The 18,812-nt window shown below is 43.1% G+C and overlaps 1 protein-coding gene across 11 annotated transcripts in view; it reads right to left on the minus strand.

The window, feature by feature from the left end:
* Positions 1–18,812, minus strand: part of ARID1B (AT-rich interaction domain 1B) — a 396,315-nt gene that overhangs the window by 146,452 nt on the left and 231,051 nt on the right. For 8 of the 11 annotated variants that reach the window (XM_053668769.1, XM_037126070.2, XM_037126073.2 and 5 more), the window contains one exon: positions 12,500–12,541. The exons of the other annotated variants lie outside the window; for them this stretch is intronic. In XM_053668769.1, coding sequence (XP_053524744.1) covers positions 12,500–12,541 — 42 coding nt within the window. The remainder of the gene's footprint in view (positions 1–12,499; positions 12,542–18,812) is intronic. 11 annotated transcript variants of the gene reach the window in all.

Here is an 18,812-nt window from a genome sequence, read left to right on the forward strand (position 1 = left end):
GGAGAAGACCTAGGTGGGCCTGGCCTAATCAGGCGATCCTTCAAGGATGTGGGAGAAATGAAGCAAATCTGCCAGCACAGCACTGTGGAGGGTGTGTGTGGCAGGCAGTGGCCTGTGGTTATGTCCAGCAAGAAAGTGGAGACCTAAGAACTGGAGCCAGAAAAAGGTGAACTCTGCCAACAGCCACTGAGCTTGGGAGAGGACCCCAACTTTGGATGAGAGCACAGCCCTGATACCTGGATCTCAACCTCCTGGGCGCCCAACTGGGGGGGGGGGGGGGGGGGTGCTGAACCAGGGGAGGAGGAGAGAGTGAATGGGTGTGGTTTCCAGTGGCTAAATTTGTTGCAATTTGTTACTAAGTAGAAGAAAACTAATGCATTAGCAACTTCCCTCTCCTTTCAAATCTAACCAGAAGGCATCTGTTTTTTTAATGTTCCCTTAACGTTAATTTTCCATCTGTATCAAGAGTATTATAATTAAATTTAAGAAAGACAAAAGATTGCAAGGAGATATTATAGTGAGCACTAAAGGCTTGACATTTAAAACAATTATTTACATTTGTTTTCTTTTTAAAGCAAAGGAAAAAAAAAACAAAAAACGGAGCACCTATTCCGTGAAAGTACTCTGTGCAACTTCTACAGGTAAATTTACATGACAAAGACACAAACAGAAAAACAGCATCTTACTGGCAAGAAAAAACCAAAACCATAATATAAGACAGGTAAACAAATGATTCCTCCCCAGTAAACTGATTAATGACCCGCATCTCTTCCGGTGGCACATTATCAGGACCTGGCATGGGCAGAAGGAAAGGTAAGCCCCGTGATTTCTTGAGGAAATGACTAGCTGTAGACGACAGCCAGGGAAACTGTGCAATGTGCACAGCAGAACCTGTCCGGCGGTGGCTGGAGATCCTGGCTGAGGGGCTGTGGAAGCCCACGCTCGCCTCCAGACACCCGCTCCAGCGCTGGACAGAGGGGCTGGCTTCCGGAAAGCCCTCCCTTTGCCCATGCCAGCTGAGACGTGTGCTTCCCAACAGGTTGCTGTGTTTCCTCCAAAGCACTTTTATGCCACACATTCCTCCAGTTATAAAACTTAATGAGCCCTGACTGGTGTGGCTCAGTGGGTTGGGCGTCATCCTGCACACAGAGAGGTTGCAAGTTTGAGTCCTGGACGGGGCACATGCCTGGGTTGCAGGCCAGGTCCCTGGTTGGGGGCATGTGAGAGGCAACCGATCAGTTGATGTATCTCTCACACATTGATGATTCTCTCCCTTTCTCCCCTTTCCCTCTCTCTAAAAATCAATACATACATAGATGAATGAATAAATAAATCTTTTTTTAAAGCAATGAAACAAGGAATGAAGTAATGTACAAATGTGAATAGAGGGCCTGAGAACTTCTCTTCTGAAGACGAATGGCTAAAACTGTGGTGGGATTAGGTGTGGCTGAGATGACTGGTCTCAGTGAAAGGCAGAACTAAACATTTGTGTGTTTTGTGTTAAAATGTACAATGTATGTAAGGTTTTTAAAGTGATTTGTTTGAACCCACTGGACCACCCACACCTGCACTAGTGACACCTAGCAAGTGGGCTTTGCCCACCCCGCAAATTCTCCACGTGCCACGAGGCAAGGGCTGCACGGGGCTGGAAGAGCGAGCCTCGGAAGGGGCAGCCAGGCGGCGCTGGCTGCCCTCTCATTAGCCTGTCCCCTGTGGCAATAATTCTATAATCATATTGAAAATGTTTAAAATAATATAACCACAGTTTTAAACAAACACTGTAACTCATCACCATTTTTTCAAAAAACATTCAAATGGGTAGAAGGGATATTAAAAAATGCTAAGAAAATTTAGGAAAAAAACTTTTATGCAGCCTCGTGCTACCAAATCTGTTTTAAGACCGAGCATTTCCGAGGGGAAGAAGTATGAGTTGAGAATGCTGACGTGGCCCTGGCCAGGGGGCCCAGTTGGCTGCAGCGCTGTCCCGGGCACCAGAAGGCTGGGTTCAATGCCCGGTCAGGGCGCATGCGGGTCCCATCCCTGGCTGAGGTGCGTAACATGAGATAACTGATCAGTATTTCTCTCTCTCTCACATCGACGCTTCTCTCTCTCCCTCTCCCCCTCTCTAAAATCAATATACATAAAATGATATGAAACAAAATAAAATAAAAACAAACCCAAAAGAACAGTGACACAACAGCGACCTCGGGCACCCAGTGTTCACTAGGAGGACCCCATGCCCCATAAATCGCATTCACGGTGAGACTACTGTATCATGGGAACAACAGGAAACGGCAAACATGATTTTTTCCATGACCAGGTTAAACAAAGCAAAATCTTTCAAACTAAGGACCTTCAAGAATCATTTTCACACTCAAGTGATGATATTGTGTATAATTATAATTAGCCAAGACTCAGACACAAGGTCTCAAAATCAAGTAATTGCTTAGTAGGGAGGACAAATACTAAAGTGCTTGTATTTTGTAAAAACTGCACAAAACTAGAAGGTTTGTATACTACTCTCTGTATACTGTTGACAAGAAAGACACCAAGATGCCACCTCCCCAAAGGGCTGCTGCCGTCCCTCACTGTGGAGTCAGCTGACATTCTAAACACCGAGTTTCAGCGCAAGCTTGTAAACACGGCCTCAGGTGCCGCTGTGTGTGGGTTGCTGTGTTTGCCCTGCCTTTGTCCCCGCTGCTCCATTCTTGGAGGCTCATGCACCTTCTCTTTCACTACTTCACCCTGTGCTACCCAAGCAGCCTGTGCGAATCATGCGTGTCCGAAAGAGTTAGGCATCTCAAAGCGTCTACTTTGGATTCCAAGAAGGATACTGATTAAAAACATCCATTAGGAAACTTCATTTTGTTTCCGAAGGAATGTGCAAAAGAGGTGCCAGTTACACTGGGGACAGCGATCAGCCCCCGTCCCCGTCTACTCCAGCAGGTGTGCTCTGTTCCAGACTAACCCATCGCCACTCCATATGCTGGTTCAAAGCTACCCCTGATCAGTTCTGCTACACTACACGAGTCACACAGCCTCTGAGAAGCTGGACTGTCTCAAGATAATTCAACAGTGTGTGAGGGTCATTTTCTTCATTGCACAAAAAATACAACTCCTCTTCAACCTGTATTCCCACTGCCTCGTCCACAAGACCAAACAGCACAGCTGGGGACACCGCTCCCCCGCATCTTTATCTGCCGAAGGAGGATGTGTGTGAAAGCTGACGAAGTGTGCAAGTCCCCCACCTTTGGTGTGGAACACACAGTCCACTTCTGCGAACTGCTGCTCGGCCTGCATTTCCAAAATAATTACCTACTGAATGCACAAAACTGAAACACAGCAGATCACTAACATCAAATCCCATGAACAACCATGGAGACTACAGATTACAATGGAGTATTTTTAAATACTTTTATGAAATACACATATAATATTATGTGTGGCTGTGGCAAAAGGAAACAATATGAAAGGAAAATAGCACTTGTTACCTAATTTTTCCCCACAAAAACACCGATAACTGAGCATGCAGCACATGAGGTCTGTGCCACTCGCTGGCTACCTGAGACCCTTTCTTTCACTCAAGGACTATCTGTACACTCACTATTACTACATTCTCCTTGTGTATTTTACATACTTGTTCTTTTTCTTGCCTTCCTCTGCCCGCATTTACGGATAGACAGACAGGCACCAGAAACCTAGGTAGCTCTAAGCTCGGACTTAAAAAGGTACACAGCATGAAATTCAGAATTGATGCACACTACAATTCAGTAGAACCAAAAATGTAACATGAATTTAAGAGATTACAAGTCATAAATACCGTCATCTCCAATGAAAACAATTCCCTTAACAATTTTTTTTTTGCTTAATAGAAGGATCTATTGTGTACTCTCCTTCCGATTATTAACTGAACTCTAAACTACATTTTTCATTAATATTTAAATTGGTAAAGCAAGCTACCTGGTTATAGTTTCATTGTGCTCATTTCTATCTGCTGGTTCAGTGTAAGGCACATTTTCCTTTATTTCACTTTTCCACAAGCCATAAAAAACCTCATTTCTAATTCATCCGTTCGTTCAGCTTAACCTCTCCTCTCAGCAATTAAAGCACTCGCGCATCCTCATCTATCACACAGCCAGCTAAATAATGCATTGCGCCCCCTGCTCATCTTTTATCATCCCAAATGACAGGTATTAGCATATCTCCCCAGTCAATTACAGTGCAGCAGAATAATCACAGCATAATTGGGCGAAAGCCACTCTAATCACCAACCCTGCAAACTCGCAGAATAAAAACTGAGTGGCAGTTCAGACAGGCCTTGCTCTTGTCCACGACTCCAGCCAACATGCCTGGCAGGTCTCCATTTCCGTCCTTTTCAAACTTATCCTTTGGGGAGGTCAACTCGTCCAACTCACCCATTCGTCACACGTGAGAGGAGACAACGTATACACAAATGTGCACAAGCGGGAACTATTTACAACCCGCACAGCCATGTGTTTATTACCAATACCTGGGTTTCTAGATATTTGCGCATACTGTTAAATAGCACATGTTGAAAAAATCTACTCCTGTTCAGAAAAGAAAAAGTCATTTCACTGATCTCTTGTTATTATGTGTTCTATTTAATGGCTCATCTTAAGGTTAAATAAAATGTTGAATCTTTTAATACAGGTTACTCATTGACTATCAAAACTGAAGCCCTTCAAACGCTTCCGTGATGAAGATTCTTCTGTATCTTAAAAGTCAGCACTTCCCAGCTTCTTTTCTAATTATACCCTTATCACAGGAAACACTTTTTATTCTTATACTGCAGTGGCATATAATATTATTTTTTAAAAAATTATGGCAACATTAAGTACAGGTTAAAATATTAAGATGATTGAAGAAAAGAAGCTTAGACTTTTAGAAGGAGATTAAAAATAAATGAGACAAAAATAGGAATATAATGTGGTAAAATTAAAAGAATTTGCAAACTCAAGACACAACACAGAATCTCCTCTAACTCTGCGAAATGGCCGGGAGATTTGCTTGAAACCATTTTCAGAACACCTTTTGTACGTTCACTGGGTTCCCCGTGCTGTGACCTGCAACACCCTCAGTGGGCCTACAGCACAGCCTCCACCGTAAGTGACACGCATTCTTTAACGCCATTCTTCACCCCCTTTCCCCTGGACAAGACACTGCGTAGTCCTTCCAAAGTGCAAATTTAATTTAGGGAAGAGTGAGGGAGGTTAAGAGGACTCTCTTACAAAAACATATGTGGCTTCATATGAAACACAGCCAGATAAGCGCGTTAACCTACCATGTGTGGCCAGAAGAAAAGGAAATTTTCTGCAGGATTTAATTTACTCTGTTTTGATCCTGCAGATCACAAGTCCTATTGTTCCTGCCCCCCTTCCGTTCCTCACGTTTACCACTCTTCTTCCTGACCTGCTAAGACCAAGGGACACGTCCCCGTGAGGTGTGCTCCGGCCCTGACACAGGTTCCCGGCCCAGCCAGAGCCCGTCCGGGCACTGCGGAGCAGTCTCGAGGGGCGAAGCGGCCCAGGCCACAGCAGCGAGTCTCTACGACCTGGCACGTGGGGACACAATCGCTTCATGCTGCTCAGCCACGCTGGCTGTGCGCAAATGAGTCAATTACAGGACAAAAACCTCTGCTTAGTGATTCGATGGTAGCCTCGGACACCAACAGAATTCAGAAAAGTATGAAAATAGGCCATTACTGCAACAAAGTAAACAAAATATGATTTTTATTACTTAGTTTCTGAAATTTTCAACCACAACTCTGGCAGACGATTCAATTCATTCAAGTCAGCCTTCGATGCACAGACAGACACTCCGGTAACCACACAGTATCAAAAAGCCAACTGTCAAAAGGCCAGAGTGAAAGCAGAATTTAGACACAATAAATAGTCTCCCAGACTTTTTCTTGCTTCCAAATCCTGTTATTCTAAAATTATAATATGAAATGTTTTATTTGCATTATTACTTCAAGAACTCTGCATGTATTTTTCTTGGCGTATCTCTGCAAATGTACCCACAGGATACATTACTTCAGTTGTAAAATGGTAATTTTATTGCTTATTCGGGAATATCTGTTACAAGTATTTATCAGTGATACATCTGGTATGCAAGTATTAATTCAACAGGTTTTTCTTTTCAAATCTAATTTTTAAAAATCATCTCCTAATAAATTCTTTAATTCACATAAATGTTCTACTTGGCTTTGAGCATCTTGCAACATATTGGCTCTTTCAACACCAGTCACTTTGACATTCTCAACTGACTTTCAGAAATTGACATGGCTTGGGTACAAGCCAGATTCAAGGCAGTGGGAGGGGAGGCGGAGGGTTTTCACCATCTGAAGAAACAAAACTGGCGTTAAAATCTGGCATCAGAGAAAACCTAAGCCACACGCAATCAGAAGCGTCCCTCATCTTCCCTGGATTAATTTCATTGCTCTTTCCCCACAAATCTTCAGCAGCTTGGTGTTTATTAATAGGGTTACAGTGCCTCTGTGCTAAGACATTTTATAGATAAGCCACTAATTTTTTGTGCACATCTCAAATGAACAGGTGTTTGAGGGTGAGGATAAGGAGAATACATGCATTTTTATTATAACTAAAAATTAAGTCCTCAAAAATAGTGCCAAAATAACATCCCCAAGGAAAAATGGAGTCAATCAAGCTCTCGCATATACAAAGTAAGGAAGTTTTCTTTCAGAATAACTCCTCCCTCTCTTAAAAAGATCACCTCTGAGGGCCAAGGACTTGAGGCCATGTTCAATTCCTCCAACATCATTTTTTTTAAACCAAAGAAAACATGCAATTCTGACAAAAGCAGGCAAGAATGGCACCGCATTGTGTCCCCCTCCACCCACATGGCCACATAATTAGGGCACACGCTTCTGCACAATCGTACTTCCTAAATCCTGAGACTGACACCATGCGATCAGTAAACCCACCTAAAAAATCTGCCACTCACCTACCATCACCTGGCCGAGCATTTGGTCTAGAAGAAATGGAGATGCTACTGCACTGCGAACCACTTGGTCATGATAAAATATTTCTGACTTTTCATGTAATGTTCTGGGAGAATGACTTTTATCAGGGTCCGTGGCCTACTATCAGGGTCCGTGGCCTACCGGGCACTTTTCATGCCCAGGGCCTCCGCGAACACATGGTGATCACCCAGCACTTCCAACGGCACACGCACGCCCTGCGACTGGGATAAAGGCTTTGAAGAGATACAGTGTGTCGGAACCGAATGCAGATCTGAAGTAACACAGGAGGGCCCTGATGCACAGGGTCCAACCACACAACACTGCCCATGTTAGACCACGCTGAGCCAGACAGATCTCGGCTTCCCCAGATTCAGTCCGATCGATGGCTCTGGACTGGGAGGATGGATGAGCTGGGCTAAGTTTTGTGCTCACGGCACTGGCCTGGGAGGCAGAAACCTAAATAAGCCACATGACCTCCCTCAGCCTTATTCATCCCGAAGACAAAAACTGAGAGTAACACTTTGGGTTACTTTGCCTCTTTGAGGAAATGATGAAGAAATAACTGACCCATGAACCTAAGGCTCTAGAATTAGTCAAGGCAGTTCTAAAGAAAATTAGTAAAGGAGATAAAAAATGGCAGAAAATAAAATCCCCACACTTTGCCTCTCTATGAAAAATTTTGCTTGGCTTTATTTCATGAAAAAATTTGTTTGTGGACAAAAAATATATTTTCCCCAAGATGATGAGCACTAGCAGAAAGAAATCAGAAGAATAAATAAGGATGGGTGTAAAGGTCTGGCCTAACGAATTTGGGCAAACCTGTAGTATTTTAGAGCCAGAAAATAATGTTAGTGATAATCAGAAGTCGTTTTCCAACCTTATACTAGGACTTAAAGTAAGGTAAAGGTCTGGTCACTTCAAGTCAAGTCGTCTTAATTATGAGAGAGTAGCACAGAACTGCCCGTCCACATTTAACCCAAATTCAGAAATCAGGGACGACCCCAGCGAGGCTCAAGAACTCCTCCTCCTCCTCCTCCTCCTCCTCCTCCTCCTCCTCCTCCTTGCGGCCCTCGAGACCGCTCTGCAGTCCGGCCACTGCTCTCGGCGCACCCTGGGGCCTGTCCAGGCTCTTTTCTACATTCCATACTCAGGTCCTGTCCAGGCGGAGTTGGAAAAGAAGCTAAAACAGCTTTTAGAAATAGCGTTAAACATGGCAAGCAAAACTGCGTCAAAATATTACGGGTGAACACAAACAGAACATTTCCCCCAAATCTTTCCTAAATAAAAATAAAGCAGATGTAAGGCCAAACATGTAAGTGCTTGAACCACCAGCAGATGGCATAGGAGAGGCTGGGAAATTCTCTAACAAAAGAAGGGAACGACTCAACATGGATTCCCAGGCTCAGCCTGAGAACTGCTATAGATTTTTATTTTTTCCTTCCTTGAATCCTTCCTTCACGGAGAAACAGAAAATTGTTTTGCTTTATCAATATGCATACATTCTATGATTTTGGTTGAGACTCAACGACTAAAACAGTAAAGAATAAACTCCGCCCTCTACTTCTCTAAGGATTTCTAACAGGTTTTCACTAAAGAAAAAAATTTCAATGCAAACAGAAACCCTTCATATCATGAAAAGTAATGGGTTGATAAGATTGTGAACTTTGAAGAGAAAAGGTCTGCGGTTTCGCTGCAACGATGTTGTCACCTTAAGTGTACTTTCACTTGAGTTACGTTCACACCCACTTAGGGCGTCAGCCAGTACATCTGCAGAACGCACACGCTGCTAAGACAGAGTTGGGAAGAAGCAGAGTTCATGCAGCTCTACAGCAAAACAAATTTTTTCAAAAGAAGATTAAGGTATGCTTTCATGTGGTCACATTAATAAAAGGAAGAACATGTTAATCGGTGTATCTTATTAGGTACTACTAAACGTTCTAAATCTGAACGTCCACACTGATAGTTCCGAGGTGTAATGCCTGGTAATCTATGAATGACCCATCACCAGTGACCACCAGAAAGATCCCTAACTTCCTGAGCCTGTTGAAAATCGTTTACTCTCAAATGAAGTGGGGCAGGCCAACTTTATTTGATATACATTTATTTCACTGCACAGAATATTTCTTCTGTTCTCTACTTATCTGCTCTAATCCTCAGGTTTTCCTATCAATCAAAAAAGGCAGTTCCGTTCGGGAAATGTGTTACATTAAAATATCTTGTGTCACGTGACCACTTGGAATCTTTATTTTGTGGACCAGCTCTGGCCGACAGAAATTTCCTTGAAGGTGGCAATGCTCTCCACCTGTGTGGCACCTACATGGCGGCCACTGGCAGCGGACAACAAAGAATGAAACCCAGACCCGGGACCACACAGCCTGAGCAGCCAAGACACCTACGCTAACAGTGAGATACGCGGAACCACTGGCTGTCCGTGCCAACCAGCACTACTGTAGAGCTTCGATAAGCAGGGACGATGGGTACGTGTCTTCCTGCAGTTGGGCTCTTCGGAGCTACCAAGTCAAATGCCAAGCTAACATATCAACCCAGATAACAAACAGGAAGATCAGTGACAAAATCCCAGAACAGAATACGATGCAGTAGTAACATGTTAATATTACAGATTTTTCTTTTTTTACAATCACAATTGTTATGCTAGCTAAAGAACTCTAAATCGTCAGCAATTACTTCCTGTACTGCGAAGCCAGTCGAATCAATAAGGATATAAAAAGATGAACAAGATGGAGCCCCTGAGCTTACATTCTCTCTGGGGAAAATGCTGCATCGTGGTGCTGGGGTGGGCCATGCCAGGCTCTTACCTGTGCACAATACACAGGAGAAAACAAGAGGGCAGAAGAGAAATCCCAAAGAGGCTGCAAAGGCAGGGGCGCAGCACGCACACATAGGCTGGGAGCTCAGCAGTCTGCAACAGGAGGTGGGACCTCACGGCACATGGAGTGGAGGGCAGGGGCAGCGAGCAGATGGGCGGTGGGATGGGCCTGAGATGCTTCCATGGGTGGGACGGCAATCCCGGGGAAGGCGAGGGAGGAGGGTAGGCTGGCAGCGGCGGTGGGGACCAGGTGGGTGCAAAGGCCCAGCAGAGTTATGAGACTATGTTCGTTGGGGGTCAGAAGACCAGGTGGAATTTCGATGTTCTTTTTCTCTAGGATTTGTTTACTCACTGAGATAAGGACAGAAAGTAATTCGTAAGGGTAAACAAATTTGGTGTCTACTTTAAATCTTAGTTTTAGATATTTTAAGCTTTGAGTTTTCTCTAAAATAGCAACAAATTTTAGATGCCTAAATACTAAAAATTATTGCCAAAGAGGATAAAAAGTCCTATTAAGAGGAAAGAGTATATTTTTATTTAAATATTCACAGGAAAACTAATGAGTCTGGTCCCATCCCTGCTGGCCAAGGGCTCTGACCTTGGGAATCAAGGGACTCCTAGGTCTCCAGCTCCCTCAGCTCTAACCTGGAGGAAGGCGCGACCAGAGGATCCTGGAGATCTCCTGTGGGGATAAAACTTTCGGATTCCAGGGACGTACAGACAGAAAAGGAAAAGACAGAGGGAGGGAAAACACGAGACGCGATACACGGAGGGCCCTGGGACAGGGCTTTGGGAAAACGGCCTTACAGAGTTTGCTGTGCTCTCCTGGGGTGTGGTTTGGAAGGTGGCGTGGATGGGACGGGCGGGCACTCTCCGCCCAAAGGGACTGGGCCCAAGAGCGGGGACTCTGTCTCTTGTGATCCCTTATGATCGACAGCTCGTCATTTTTCTCCTTCCCATTCTTTTTGAGAACAAGATGTATGTTTACCCTTCGGATTCCTAATCATTCACTTTTAATGACGTCTCCACATATATTTTTGTAACCATTTCTATCAAAAAGCATAAAAAGGAGCATAACATTCACAATTTTCTTCCTCCAAAGAACATGCCAGCCAAAAGAGTATATCAAAACACTTTGGATTTGTGGAATTCTAATACCCATTTAGCAATGGAACACAAAGAAACTGGTCACACATATATTTCTGTCTACTCAGTTTCAAAAAGAAAAGCCGTCAAAAATTATTTCGGTGACCAGACTGTATTACTCCAAACAAGTAAGCACTAATTTACCCCAGGAAAGACACTGCATTGAACAAGAGATGTATTTTGAAATCTGCCCACTGCTCTCCTAAACTTCTGCCTTCCAGAGCAGCGATGGTACCTCCCTCCACTTCCAGACCTTCACATGGAAACGCAGTCACACTCCCCTACTGAGTGCCTCCTACCAATGTGCTCTCACAGTTTATTGATGGTAAATGTGTACAAAAAGCAAGTAAATGTGACACACTGCAGGTCTGGAAGACTGCGATGGGAGAAAACCCCAGCCCACTCGCTGTGCTCTCCCGCTGGGCCCCGCCCTCTGTTCTGGTCTCCCTGGCAGCCCCGGCACCCCCCCCCACCCCAGCACCGTCTGCAAGGGCAAGTCCCAGGACCCCCCGCCCCCACAGACCCACTTCTCCAGGAAGTCCCTGGAGGGACTCCAGGCGGTCCCTCGTGGCCGGCTCAGACCCACGCTGGCTCTCCCCCGACCCACTCAGCTGCTTTCCCTGGTCTCTGGCAATCCGTCCCCCACCAAGTGGTCAGAAGGGTCTCTGTTGCAAACCTAACCACTACTTGCCTTAAACTCTTTTAATAGCGTTGTATTTTCTACGGGATAAAATTCACATCTTTAACCTCTTCAACCTGAGATCTTTGGCACGCACACACGCAATTTAACTACTTTTGATTTTTTTTTCATGGTTGTTCTCCAACCTAAAAATAGCTCTTATTTTCCCTCTCCTCCCCCCTCTTGCCTAAATATAGCACCAGTCTTCAAATCTGCCCAGGGATCAGCCTCCTAGAATACCTCCCCCCAACCCCACAGCACTCCGCAAACCCTCTGCATATTTCTAGCATGGAGATCACCACACTGTAGGACGTTGTGTCTGTTTATAGGCCCGTGCCTACCAACTGACTGTGAGCAACTGGAGAGCAGGAGTTGGGACTTAATTTAGTTGTGACTGGAACACAAGGATTCAACAAATATTTGAAGCAGGGATGATGAGTGAATAGATGAAGGAAGCTCGAGTTATGAACCCAAAACAGCATCGGGTAACGTTCGGCAGTTGGAATTTCAATATCCCCAGACTGCGGGGAGAAGGGGTTTAGTAAAAGCCCTGTTCTATGGCTTGTTAAAAGTTAAAGGTAAATATCGCCACGTAAAACTCATGATTTCCTCCGTTTCTAATGTTCTCCGCAAGAAAGAAAGAAGGTAAAGGAAATACCACCACAGTCTAATCTTCATCAGAATAAAGGGGAAAGCTTAAATTCTGGAAGATTTTAGAACCTCTAGATTTAATTTAAACAAACAAACAAACAAACAAACAAACAAAAGCACGTCCTCCCTGCCGAGCCTCCCACTCCACCTGGGGAGCTGGCAGAGGCTAACCAAGCCACATCCGACTACACACCTTGAGTCCAAAGGCAGTATCCTCCGAGGGCAAGACTTCAACCTGAAATCATAAGGAAAAAAATAATTTAGGCACTATGGAAACCTCCTTTGAACCCTGGCTGGTGCGGCTCAGTGGGTTGAGTTGTCCCACAAAGCAAAAGGTCACCACTTCCATCCCCGGTGAGGGCACATGCCTGGGGTTGCAGGTTCGGTCCCTGGATGGGGCAACTATGAGAGGCAACTGATGGATTTCTCTCTTTTTCCTTGTTTCTCTTCCTCTTTTTCTCTCCTTTCCCCTCTCTCTAAAAATAAATAAAATCCTTAAAATTAAAAACAAACGAACCAAAAACCCTCCTCTGATGTCTAGCCTCAGACACCAGAGCACAGCATGGCCCAGAACTCAGAGTTCTGAGAAAGCAGGCACTTGGTTCATGTCAGGCGTCAAGAAACAGAGACGGCCGTGCCTGTCTCTGCAAGAGTTGGTGTAAATCCAGGTCACTACCCCAGGTCCCAGTTTCATAACCTGGAAAGCTTCTTTCAAAGGAATAATTTTGCCATTACATTGAAGGAGGGGGGTTAGATTCCCCTCAAAATGATCTAGGAAGTTAGGAGGATCGCCCTCCTCACTGAGATCACAGGGTGCTGCATACGATTCTTCATCTTTTATGGACAGTGACATGAAAGTCATGCTTCGTAAAGCAGTGTCATCGTGCCTGTGAGGGTGCCAGTATTTTCTCGTCCCCCTCGCACCGGCGCGGGCAGACCGCCGTCTCCGGAACGCGGCAGAGCAGGAGCTCTGGAAGCACGGCTCCGGACGGGCAGAGCCTAAGCCACACAGCTAAGTGGCGGCGAAGCTTCAAGACGGCCCGTCCGCCTGGTGCATTTTAACAGCTGCATGGCACAAGACGTACACTGATAATTACTTTTAAAAAACAATTATTCAGTCAGATGTATAAAGCTTTTAACTGACTACTACGAAGTACCTAAAAGATGAAAAAGAGTGAAGAAAGATGGCAACAGAACAAACAGGAATTAAAAATATATATATCTAGGAAAGACAGTGGGGGTGGGACAAAAGTGACCAGCTGGCTTCACTGTTAGTTTTAAACCTTTTTAAATTAGGCATTTGTAGTGCGAGTTTTAAGTAGGAGGCACACCGGCCTACCCAATGTATCTTGCTGTAACAAAACTGGATTCTCCCCTTGGGGGAAAGAAACACAGAAAGGAAGATCATTTCAGTAGCACTGGCAGCCAGGATGAAATTAAAGAGGTCAAAAAAGAAACCAACTGTATTCTCCAATCGCTTTACTAAAACTGAGGCTCCCCCAGCGCATGGAGCAGCAGAGATGCATGACCAGGTACTAGGAAGACAAGCAGCCTCATTTTCATGAAAACCATATGTTGCTGATACCAAATGTGATTCTAGGCTAAACACTGAACTGTTGGATCAACTGTAGCACAGAATCGTTATAAGATTCACTGGTTACACTTCAATTTCCAAAGCTAATTGTTAGATTTAGAAACAAGATCTTATTATAGACTTTTAGTTTAAGAAAAAGGAAGTTATTTGCAATCTACATATGTTTGAAAATTCTAAGTTTTTCCTTTCACAACACTAGGTTACTAACCTCAAGTACCTTTACATAAAACCTCTAATCAGCATTGAAGACTTTAAAGGGAAAACACAAACAACAAATTTGCTGAATCTCAACTACTGTAAAGACTGTAACTTTGCTCTTATATTTTACATGGTGGGGCAAAAGAGGGTTTACAGCTGTAAGTATGTGAACACAGAGTTCATTCTCGTGTTACAATCGTCACAGCCTGCCTTTTTCCATCTGAACAACTGTGAACCCACGCTACCCACCCGTCCGTGCAGATCACAACTGCGTGCATCAGTGTGAGGTCCGTTCAGCCTCGATGTATTTTAATATACATGCAATCACATCGTTAAAACATGTAAGAGGAATTTAAATCAGCAAAATCATTCCAAGTGAATTCTACATTTGCTTAACATATTATAAAAAGGCAAAGTGGCACGTAAATTCAATAGCAAATAAAAATCTATTGAAAGATGCGGCTTTAATATATTTGACAACTTGAGTTGATAGCGAACCCGGGCATCCTGGTGAAATTTCAGGAACTCTCTCCATTTGGCTAGGGGAGTAGCTAGAGACGAACACAGATCTTGGGGCTTGAGGATGGAGGTGAGTCTCGAAAAGGCAACCTCATCCTGCACCCCAGAGTCTCTCTCCAGAAGGGCTTACAGGGGTGTTTTGAAGTTCCTAAGTATTAGGTAATTTAGTTAAAGCAACTTCTAAAAACTATGTTTTGTTCAAAAGCACAATGGTTTAAATACACATGCACTTCAGTATTTTTTGTATTTTGTTTTTGTAAAATTTTAATTTCAACATCCACAAAAAACAGCTGATTTAAAAACTTGCAATTAACCTCAATTTAATAAAAAAGGTTTTTGTGTTGGATCCAAGAGCATTTTTACCTAAGTTGGAAGGAACCCCCCCTAGTGGGAGGAAGGGAGTATTTCAGTCATCCCATATAATTTGCAGGTAGCAGTAATTAAACTTATCGATGGAAATCTGGTAAGCATTTTTGTTTCTTTTGTCATAAATTTCAATGTTTAAAAAAACTATCTTATATTTCACAAGCCAAAAACACCTGTAGTTCCTATATATAAACTAGAACTACATTTGTGTTTATCTGATGGAATTTTAGTTATTAGTCAACCATCATCATCAGATTTAATTTGGTGATAAAGCAGTCACAATTTTAAGTTAAAAAGAGAATCAGGTTTAACTGGAACAAAATCAGCACATTCCCAATGGGGTGACTCTCACTGTGGGGCCCCGGGGCAGAGGGCCGGGAGCCCGCGCTCACCTGAGTCATTAGCAAACACTCCCTCGAGGGGCAGGCAATACATGCGCTGCACGCAGGTGAAGTACATCCAAACATTCCTTAAAAGAATACATTCAAATTTAGAAATAACCAAGGAAATTATTAATGGTACTGTTTTTAACCTTCAGTTTGGGGGGACTTAGAACTGGCAGCATTATAAAAACCATTAAGAAAGAAGGTCACAGGTTTTATCAGATGTAAAATTAGGACACAATAGCCAGGCTGTCCTTGTCACAGATGTTGTAACAGATGCAAAGATAACTCTGAAAGATGGGGCGCAACCTGACATCACTGGAGAGAGAGCACGTATCCAGGCTTTCCGAGGTGTAAGGTGTGCAGGTTAAACAAAGCAGAAACGTGTTAGGTCCAAGATAAGGTCCTTCCCATCAAATCACGCCTATTTCAGATGATGACACAATCACTACTTGAGAACACAGGTGCCTAAAAAAGGTTCACCTGTAGAGAAGGCTCGGTTCTCACGGCTCAGGGGCAGCCAAGCCATCTACAGCTTTCATTCCCCTCCAGCACAAAAACCTCTACATGGCTGCGCCCCCCGCTCTCAATTACGCCAATAAGCCCTGCTTTGGCCAAAAGTAAAGCAAACCAGTTTGATTTCCAATCATTTCATTAAGAAAATCGAGAAAATGTGGATTCATGAATTCGAAAGTAAAACTGGTTATACTTTACTTTCTTGAGTCACTTTCAAAGTCCTTTTCACCTTCACTTTTAAAGTAGAGAAAACTAATATTAAGCAGCATTTTCTTTAAAGAAAACAATGTTGCCCTGGCTGGTGCAACTCAGTGGAGAGAGTGCTGTGAACCAAAGGCCTGCCGGTCAGGGCACATGCCTGGGATGTGGGCCAGGTCCCCGGTAGGGGGCAGTCGAGAGGCAACCGGACACCGATGTTTCTCTCCCTCTCTTTCTCCCTTCCTTGCCCTCTCTAAATATAAATAAATAAAATCTTTAGGAAAATAAAACAATGCTAAAACTATATCCCATTTTGATTTAAAAAAATTTCAAAAATCAGGACCACACTGTCACAAAGAAAATAAAGTGACAAATAATGATGCTTTATAATCATATATAAAGAATCTCACTCATATTTAAAGGAATGCAAAGCAAAACTCCCAATATTATTCTATGTTTCTCACAACAGCTTACTGAAGATGAACAATTTTGATAATGTTGAAAAGTTGTGGGAAATCACTGAAATAACCTCACACTGATGATAAGAACGTGTATTAGAATAAAGCACAATTTGGCAAAACCCATCAAAATGCCCGTGATTAAGTGTTAGCCCAACAATTCCACTGATACTCGAGTGCAGAAACAACACTTACAAAGCTATTTATGAAAGTTGTTTATAACAGTAAAAAGCTGAAAGCCACCACCAATCAAATGTCCATCAAAAGGAAGTGTTTAATAAACAATCCTACAGCCAAGCAACAGAATTTCAGGCTGCTGTTAAAAGAGACTGCATTATGATAAATGTAAGAATCATTAACAGTGTGCATAGTAAGCCAACATCTGTATTTAAAATAAAAGTGAGAGTTGGGTATATGGGGGCACCCAAAAAACCCTGAAGTTATCTTCTGCAGAGCAGGTCCCCCGTACTACAGGCTTTCTCCACTTAGGTGAGTGTTCTGGGATCCCATCTGGATCAATGTACCAGCTGGTGTTGTTGTGAGAAGCGGTGTTCAGCTCCAGTGAATTTTTGTTTAAGGCTCAATGCATTTGCCCATTCCACCATGGGTGACTTATGAGTGCCCCTGCCACGCTGCACTGAGTGTTCAACAGTATTTGACAAAAAAACTGGCATTATCCCCGAGCCCCACCCTCTCTATTCACTTGATCTCGTCCCGGAGCTACTTTTTTTGTTCCTCTGGATGAAAAAAGTCCTCAAAAGGAAACGTTTTGCAGATGTGGAAGGAGTAAAACAAAAAATGGCAGAAGCACTAAAAGGCATCAAAAGCGACAATTTCAAAAACTGTTTTGAGCAGTGGAAAGAATGTCTTGATAGGTGTACTGCATCAAATGGAGAGAATCTGGAAGGTGATTGAAGTTTCAACGTATAAGAATAAATTTTTTATAAATAAATTCCAGGGTTTTTTTGGGGGCCCCCTCATTTGATTTTAAACCATTTCTGAAAAAGTATGCAACAAACACATCAGCGATTGTTTTCAAAGGAGAAAAACTTATTTTTTCACTGTATTGTACTGTTTCTTGTTCAAATAAAAATAATGAGTTTAACAAAATAAGGCAAAATAACAACAAGAAACTTCAATGTCAACAGCACTCGCTGCAAAGTAGGCAAACGTTTTGTATTTCAAGCTTGTAAAGGTCAAAAACAGAGGGTCAGCGCCTGTGTGCACTGTGGCCCCGGCACCTGTGTGGGCCAGGCGGCGAGGACAGGTCACTCAGCAGAGGGCTTCCCACCAGCCCCCCGCCGGCCGCAGGCCCACTCATGCAAGCGGTCCGTTTGCTGGAGAAATCACTCTTTGTGATTCAATTTGTCGCCAGCTATGTATACATTTCTCTATAACTGTACTACACCATTATTTGAAATAACAGGCAAATTACAAAAAGTGTACAAACACAGAGAATGGTTAACTAAAGTATGGTATATTCATATGCTAAGTCAGTACATAATCATGAAAAAGTCAGTTTTGAGGAAATATTTTATTACACAGGAAAATTATTCAAATCTATCCATTTCCTTCTGTCATATGTTCTAGAATACTTGCTATGCTGGAAAATTACTTCCCCACTCCAGGATTTTTGAAATATTCATTCACATTTTCTTTTAACACATTTGACTTTATTTTTTTGCATCTAAAATATTTTTTTGCATCTAGAATTTATTTTGAAATAACAAGAAGAGGTAGCTCAGTTTTAATTTTCCATTTCAATAACTGTGATACAAAATAATCTATTACTTTCTCTGGTGACCAGAGTTACCATGTCTTCACCAGAAACATTAAAATGATATAATAAATTTTGCCACTAATTCCAGGTAGGAATGGAAAAGCTATTCAATTCAAAGGGAGGTGGGAGTGAGGTGGGGAGACTGATCATAATCAGTAAGAACCTGATTGAATCTCCAGTCACAATATTTGTCCAAATTACCAAGGATTCACACACTTTTGGAAAAAATAACTTTTGCCTAGATAATTCAAGGGACTAAAACACTGTTTTACTGAGTCTACTTTGGTTGGGTCAAAAAGATCAATATTCTACTAGAACCTATTCCATGAAGCATACTTTTGCCTAACTTAAGGAGAAGCACATTCATAAATAAATTGCTCAAAACCATGCCCCAGGATCCATGACAATTTAAAACGCAGGACAAGCCCCTCCCCTAGAGCCCTCGCTCACTTGTGTGCATGCTTGTTCTCTCATATACATATACACACACTCAC

The sequence above is a fragment of the Artibeus jamaicensis genome, unplaced genomic scaffold (assembly GCF_021234435.1).
Source record: "Artibeus jamaicensis isolate MK-2021 breed Jamaican fruit bat unplaced genomic scaffold, CSHL_Jam_final contig_497, whole genome shotgun sequence".
NCBI lineage: Eukaryota > Metazoa > Chordata > Mammalia > Chiroptera > Phyllostomidae > Artibeus > Artibeus jamaicensis.